Source organism: Oncorhynchus keta, unplaced genomic scaffold (genome assembly GCF_023373465.1).
Source record: "Oncorhynchus keta strain PuntledgeMale-10-30-2019 unplaced genomic scaffold, Oket_V2 Un_contig_22843_pilon_pilon, whole genome shotgun sequence".
In the NCBI taxonomy this organism is placed as follows: domain Eukaryota; kingdom Metazoa; phylum Chordata; class Actinopteri; order Salmoniformes; family Salmonidae; genus Oncorhynchus; species Oncorhynchus keta.
In genome coordinates, this window is record NW_026283078.1 from 1 (window position 1) to 8,536 (window position 8,536).

At 50.3% G+C, this 8,536-nt stretch overlaps 1 protein-coding gene across 1 annotated transcript; it reads right to left on the bottom strand.

Moving 5' to 3' along the window:
* Positions 1-5,776: 5,776 nt before the first annotated feature.
* Positions 5,777-7,445, bottom strand: LOC127921630 (alpha-taxilin-like). The gene is made up of 2 exons (XM_052505201.1): positions 7,142-7,445; positions 5,777-6,034 (listed from the first exon to the last, which is right to left on the bottom strand). The coding sequence occupies exons 1-2, from the start codon at positions 7,259-7,261 to the stop codon at positions 5,810-5,812; spliced, it is 345 nt and encodes a 114-aa protein (XP_052361161.1). The 5' UTR covers positions 7,262-7,445; the 3' UTR covers positions 5,777-5,809.
* Between the last annotated feature and the right edge of the window lie 1,091 nt (positions 7,446-8,536).

The window sequence follows — 8,536 nt, forward strand, 5'->3', positions numbered from 1 at the left end:
CCCCTGCATAGTGGGAGGCTCTACAGTCAGCCAATCCCCTGCATAGTGGGAGGCTCTAGTCAGCCAATCCCCTGCATAGTGGGAGGCTCTACAGTCAGCCAATCCCCTGCATAGTGGGAGGCTCTACAGTCAGCCAATCCCCTGCATAGTGGGAGGCTCTACAGTCAGCCAATCATTAGGCTGATTCTTCGCTGTTGAGACTCCTTGGCCAGCTCTACCGCTATCTCTCTCAGAATGACCTTCTTGATCCAAATCAGTCAGGTTTCAAGACTAGTCATTCAACTGAGACTGCTCTTCTCTGTATCACGGAGGCGCTCCGCACTGCTAAAGCTAACTCTCTCTCCTCTGCTCTCATCCTTCTAGACCTATCGGCTGCCTTCGATACTGTGAACCATCAGATCCTCCTCTCCACCCTCTCCGAGTTGGGCATCTCCGGCGCGGCCCACGCTTGGATTGCGTCCTACCTGACAGGTCGCTCCTACCAGGTGGCGTGGCGAGAATCTGTCTCCTCACCACGCGCTCTCACCACTGGTGTCCCCCAGGGCTCTGTTCTAGGCCCTCTCTTATTCTCGCTATACACCAAGTCACTTGGCTCTGTCATAACCTCACATGGTCTCTCCTATCATTGCTATGCAGACGACACACAATTAATCTTCTCCTTTCCCCCTTCTGATGACCAGGTGGCGAATCGCATCTCTGCATGTCTGGCAGACATATCAGTGTGGATGACGGATCACCACCTCAAGCTGAACCTCAGCAAGACGGAGCTCCTCTTCCTCCCGGGAAGGACTGCCCGTTCCATGATCTCGCCATCACGGTTGACAACTCCATTGTGTCCTCCTCCCAGAGCGCTAAGAACCTTGGCGTGATCCTGGACAACACCCTGACGTTCTCAACTAACATCAAGGCGGTGTCCCGTTCCTGTAGGTTCATGCTCTACAACATCCGCAGAGTACGACCCTGCCTCACACAGGAAGGCGGCGCAGGTCCTAATCCAGGCCGCTTGTCATCTCCCCGTCTTGATTACTGCAACTACCGCTGTTGGCTGGGCTCCCTGCCTGTGCCATTAAACCCCCTACAACTCATCCAGAACGCCGCAGCCCGTCTGGTGTTCAACCTTCCCAGTTCTCTCACGTCACCCCGCTCCTCCCGCTCTCTCCACTGGCTTCCAGTTAAGCTCGCATCCGCTACAAGACCATAGTGCTTGCCTACGGAGCTGTGAGGGCAGGCACCTCAGTACCTCCAGGCTCTGATCAGGCCTACACCCAAACAAGGGCACTGGTTCATCCACCTCTGGCCTGCTCGCCTCCCTACCACTGAGGAAGTACAGTTCCCGCTCAGCCCAGTCAAAACTGTTCGCTGCTCTGGCCCCCAATGGTGGAACAAACTCCCTCCCGGCGCCAGGACAGCGGAGTCAATCACCTCCTTCCGGAGACACCTGAAACCCCCACCTCTTCCAGGAATGCCTAGGATAGGGTAAGTAAGGGTAAGTAATCCTTCTCACCCCCTCCTTCCCCCCAAAAAAAAAGATTTAGATGCAGAGTGGCTGTTCCACTGGATGTCATAAGGTGTATGCACCAATTTGTAAGTCGCTCTGGATAAGAGCGTCTGCTAAATGACTTAAATGTAAATGTAATGTAAATGAGACTGGTGTTTTGTGGGTACTATTTAATGAAGCTGCCAGTTGGACTTGTGAAGTGTCTGTTTCTCAAACTAGACACTAATGTACTTGTCCTCTTGCTCAGTTGTGCACCGGGGCCTCCCACTCCTCATTCTATTCTGGTTAGATCCAGTTTGCGCTGTTCTGTGAAGGGAGTAGTACACAGCGTTGAACAAGATCTTCAGTTTCTTGCCAATTTCTTGCATGGAACAGCCTTCATTTCTCAGAACAGAACAGACTGATGAGTTTCAGAAGGTCTTCGTCTCTGGCCATTTGAGCCTGCAATCGAACCCACAAATGTTGATGCTCAGATTCTGAACTCTTCTACAAGGACCGTTTTATTGCTTCTTTAATCAGGAAAACAGTTTTCAGCTATACTAACATAACTGCAAGGGTTTTCTAATGATTAATTATCCTTTAAAATGATAAACTTGGATTAGCTAAAACAACGTGCCATTGGAACACAGGGTGATGGTTTCTGATAATGGGCCTCTGTGCGCCTATGTAGATAAAAAATCAGCCGTGTCCAGCTACAATAGTCATTCACAACATTAACAATGTCTACACTGTATTTCTGATCCATGATGTTATTTTAAATGGACAAAAAGTGCTCTTCTTTCAAAAAGAAGGACATTTCTAAGTGACCCCAAACTTTTGAATGAAAGTGTAAATTAATGTGATATTTAAGGCTCTTTGTCAATAATTGATGATACAATTTACAAACATGATTCCAGTTTGAGAGTCTATGATTTGGGGGGGGGTTGGAGACGTGTGTATTTTTACATCAATGGCAACACTGTCATGTTGATCTGAGCCTTCTTGTTGGAAAACCACATTGGTGTCCAACTTTCGGCTGTCGCAAATGCACCTCCCCCGACTTGTCTGTCTGACCTATGACTGATTCACACTGTGCTGGCCTGAATGCCGACTTACACCACACTGTGCTGGCCTGAATACCGACTTACACCACACTGTGCTGGCCTGAATACCGACTTACGCCACACTGTGCTGGCCTGAATACAGACTTACGCTACACTGTGCTGGCCTGAATACAGACTTACGCCACACTGTGCTGGCCTGCAGACTTGACTGTGCTGGCCTGAATACAGACTTACGCCACACTGTGCTGGCCTGAATACAGCCACACTGTGCTGGCCTGACAGACTTCCACCAACCACACTGTGCTGGCCTGAATACAGACTTACGCCACATATTGCTGGCCTGAAATACAGACAGCCACACTGTGCTGGCCTGAATACAGACTTACACCACACTGTGCTGGCCTGAATACAGACTTCCCACCAACCACACACTGCTGGCCTGAATACAGAGCTTACGCCACACTGTGCTGGCCTGAATACAGACTTCTACGCCACACTGTACTGGCCTGAATACAGCCTTACACCACACTGTGCTGGCCTGAATACAGACTTACACCAACCACACTGTGCTGGCCTGAATACCGACTTACCAACCACACTGTGCTGGCCTGAATAGACTTACACCCAACCACACTGTACTGGCCTGAATACTGACTTACACCAACCACACTGTGCTGGCCTGAATACAGACTTCCACCAACCACACTGTGCTGGCCTGAATACAGACTTCCACCAACCACACTGTGCTGGCCTGAATACAGACTTCCACCAACCACACTGTGCTGGCCTGAATACAGACTTCCACCAACCACACTGTGCTGGCCTGAATACAGACTTCCACCAACCACACTGTGCTGGCCTGAATACAGACTTCCACCAACCACACTGTGCTGGCCTGAATACAGACTTCCACCAACCACACTGTGCTGGCCTGAATACAGACTTCCACCAACCACACTGTGCTGGCCTGAATACAGACTTCCACCACACTGTGCTGGCCTGAATACAGACTTACACCACACTGTGCTGGCCTGAATACAGACTTACACCACACTGCTGGCCCTGACTTACACCAACCACACTGTGCTGGCCTGAATACAGACTTACACCCACCACACTGTGCTGGCCTGAATACAGACTTACACCAACCACACTGTGCTGGCCTGAATACAGACTTCCACCACACTGTGCTGGCCTGAATACAGACTTCCACCACACTGTGCTGGCCTGAATACAGACTTACACCCACTGTGCTGGCCTGAATACAGACTTACACCACACTGTGCTGGCCTGAATACAGACTTACACCAACCACACTGTGCTGGCCTGAATACACACCAACCACACTGTGCTGGCCTGAATACAGACTTACACCAACCACACTGTGCCTGGGCCTGAATACAGACTTCCACCAACCACACTGTGCTGGCCTGAATACAGACTGTGCTGGCCTGAATACAGACTTCCACCAACCACACTGTGCTGGCCTGAATACAGACTTCCACCACACTGTGCTGGCCTGAATACAGACTTCCACCACACTGTGCTGGCCTGAATACAGACTTACACCACACTGTGCTGGCTGAATACAGACTTACACCACTGTGCTGGCCTGAATACAGACTTACCCACTGTGCTGGCCTGAATACAGACTTACACCACACTGTGCTGGCCTGAGACTTACACCACACTGTGCTGGCCTGAATACAGACTTACAACCACCTGTACCGGCCCTGAATACAGACTTACACCAACCACACTGCTGGCTGAATACAGACTTACACCAACCACACTGTACTGGCCTTGACTTACACCAACCACACTGTGCTGGCCTGAATACAGACTTACGCCACACTGTGCTGGCCTGAATACAGACTTACACCAACCACACTGTGCTGGCCTGAATACAGACTTACACCAACCACACTGTGCTGGCCTGAATACAGACTTACACCAACCACACTGTGCTGGCCTGAATACAGACTTACACCAACCACACTGTGCTGGCCTGAATACAGACTTCCACCAACCACACTGTGCTGGCCTGAATACAGACTTCCACCAACCACACTGTGCTGGCCTGAATACAGACTTCCACCAACCACACTGTGCTGGCCTGAATACAGACTTACACCAACCACACTGTGCTGGCCTGAATACAGACTTACACCACACTGTGCTGGCCTGAATACAGACTTACACCACACTGTGCTGGCCTGAATACAGACTTACACCACACTGTGCTGGCCTGAATACAGACTTACACCACACTGTGCTGGCCTGAATACTGACTTACACCCACCACACTGTGCTGGCCTGAATACAGACTTACACCACACTGTGCTGGCCTGAATACAGACTTACACCACACTGTGCTGGCCTGAATACAGACTTCCACCACACTGTGCTGGCTGGATACAGACTTACACCACAGACTTCCACCACACTGTGCTGGCCTGAATACAGACTTACACCACACTGTGCTGGCCTGAATACAGACTTACACCACACTGTGCTGGCCTGAATACAGACTTACACCACACTGTGCTGGCCTGAATACAGACTTACACCACACTGTGCTGGCCTGAATACAGACTTACACCACACTGTGCTGGCCTGAATACAGACTTACACCACACTGTGCTGGCCTGAATACTGACTTACACCAACCACACTGTGCTGGCCTGAATACAGACTTACACCACACTGTGCTGGCCTGAATACAGACTTACACCACACTGTGCTGGCCTGAATACAGACTTACACCACACTGTGCTGGCCTGAATACAGACTTACACCACACTGTGCTGGCCTGAATACAGACTTACGCCACACTGTGCTGGCCTGAATACAGACTTACACCACACTGTGCTGGCCTGAATACAGACTTACGCCACACTGTGCTGGCCGGTCCTTTCCAGCAGTGTTCAAGCAATAATGGTGGCCAGCACATTCAAGCTCAGCCCGGTTTGGCTCAGTAAGTGTGAAAAAGGTACAGCTTCATCGTCCTTTACCTCAGGGATCATTACCTAGATTCAGCCAAGGGCGATTTTTTTCTTGAGAAGATGGTCAAGGGACCGGAACATAATTTTGAATCATTTGTAGACTGCAAATTGAACTGCAAGAAGCCCAAACAGATATTTGAATAAAACATAATTTCATACCTTGCTTAATATATTTGTATACGATCAGATCTCTCTATTATGCGTGTTAGGAATACTTTGGAACAAACGTACAACTCGGTAAACTTTGGGGGCCCAAATTAATATCACCCGGGGGCCAAATTCGGCCTGGGTGCCACCAATTGGGGAATCCTGCCAACCTTGAGTGTGCGGTTGTGTCTCTGCAGCTCCCTACAGAGTGACTCCAGTTTGCTGCGTGCCAGGATAGCCTTGCTGTGTTCCTTCTTTAGGTGGTCTGTCTCCTGCACCAGCTGAGACTGTTTCTTCTGTAGGACCCGCATTTGCTTCTGACTGTTCCGCTGCTCCTCCAGCTGCACACACACACACACACACACACACACACACACACACACACACACACGAGTTTAATTTATAAAAACACTATTAAATGTTGAACTAATAATAATATAACATTAAACTCAGTACACTTAAATGAAAAGCCATTGATAAAATGGCTACAATGAGTTTCAAATGAAGGCTAGAGGGAAACAAACAAGGCTGCCAAGGGTGGCTGGGTGTGTTAGCCATGTCCTTGTCCTTAGCCTCCTCCCCTCCATCAGCCAGCCTCTCTCTCCCCAGCTCCTCTCTCTCCCCCTCTGGGCTCCCTCCCCTCTCAGCCAGCCTCTCTCCCCCTCTGGGCTCCTCCCCTCTATCAGCCCCCTCTCCCCCTCTGGGCTCCCTCCCCTCTATCAGCCAGCCTCTCTCCCCCTCTGGGCTCCCTCCCCTCTATCAGCCATTCTCTACCTCTGGGCTCCTCCCCTCTATCCCCTCTCTGGGCTCCCTCCCCTCTATCAGCCAGCCTCTCTCCCCCTCTGGGCTCCTCCCCTCTATCAGCCAGCCTCTCTCCCCCTCTGGGCTCCCTCCCCTCTATCAGCCAGCCTCTCTCCCCCTCTGGGCTCCTCCCCTCTATCAGCCAGCCTCTCTCCCCTCTGGGCTCCTCCCCTCTATCAGCCAGCCTCTCTCCCCTCTGGGCTCCCTCCCTCTATCAGCCAGCCTCTCTCCCCCTCTGGGCTCCTCCCCTCCATCAACCACATCCAGAAAAGGACTTAAAAACACATAGGCCTGTCACACATACACCCCCTTGATCAGTTACATACAATCTCTGTCACGTAATCACACCTCACATGTTATGGACACCCAGGACAGACCGGCATCACATATTCATAAATCAGCAATAAATCCACGACTCATTCCCACATGGAAGGTCAGCCTACGTTGAGCCGCCCTGCCCATGATGACCAGACAGACAGACAAAGGAGACAAACTACTACTGGCTGATACACAGATGGAGGCTAGATATAAAAGAGGGCTGCTAGCATGCTAAAATGAAACAAATAAAAAAGTGAATTTACTAAACCAACAGCCTTTGTGCCACACACACCCACCACACCAGAGACTTTATTAGAGTCACTACTAACCAGATCAGCATACTTCTTACAGAGGCCTGCCAGTTTCTCCTCTGGTGTACTCAGAGTATTCAGGGTCTGCATCAGCAGGGTGATCTCTTTACCTGCAACACACAGGATGGGGGGGGACATTCAGTGCAACACCACCTCATCACAACAGGGACCCAGCAACACACAAGGGGAAGCTGTCTGGTCCTAAACCCCGAGCCACCACCTGTATGAATAAAGGAATCTGATGGATGACAGCTAGATATATTAGTGATCAATATGGATGGGTAAGAGCTCCATACTGTTCTTCAGGACCAGGGTTGGAGGTCACCGACCTACACCAAGATCCAACGACAAGCACCTAGGAATACACCCTAGGGGTTGATTTCCGACAGAGCAACAGAACCAGTCCTTGCAACCCTTCACCTTCTTCTTGTCCTGAGTCTTCACCTTCCGCCTCCGCAGGCTTCCTTTGACATCGTCTGGCATTTCACGTCCAGCTCCTTCTCATTGGCCAGGCCATGAGCACAGGGCCGTGTGATTGGCCGTTGGGCAGGTTAACCCCGTCTTCCCGTTGTCCTCCAGACAGTAGGTGTTGAGGATGTCCTCCAGCTGGCTCAGCTCCTCAGCCATGTCACACTGAGACTGACACCCCTCCGCTGCAGTAGAGCCGGGTGGTCTGCTATAGAGACGGGCACGGGCCCAAGCCAGTAGTAGAGACTGGGACGGGGCCTGCTATAGTAGAGACTGGGACGGGTCTGCTACAGTGCAGAGAACTGGAACGCAGCAGGCTCTTCTAGAGGTGGGACCGCTGGGAGAGCTGCAGACTCTGCTGTGTTGGGAGGCAGACACCTCACCCACTAGACACAGAAGGGAAGGACAAAATGCTATTACAACATTAGCTAAGTGTACCGGCTGTATGGCCATGCTGCTGCCATAGTGACACTGTGCAGTCCTGCTTATGTGTGCTAAGGTTGAAGGGTGGGAACACAGCTACTGAGATTTACCACCCCAAATCACTCCCTTTACCTGTGATAAATGTTTAGATTTTTTTTTTTTTTTTAAGTAACAGCATCGTGAAATGGAACTGTTATATGATATGCAATGTCTAAACCTTCCATCGAACTCACAGGTAGTTTGAAAGAAGAGCACCCATTCAGGTGGTGGTAGACTATAGCAGTTATTAATTCAGACCCATAACCATTCAGATGGTGGTAGACTATAACAGTTATTTATTCAGACCCATAACCATTCAGATGGTGGTAGACTATAGCAGTTATTAATTCAGACCCATAACCATTCAGATGGTGGTAGACTATAGCAGTTATTAATTCAGACCCATAACCATTCAGATGGTGGTAGACTATAGCAGTTATTAATTCAGACCCATAACCATTCAGATGGTGGTAGACTATAGCA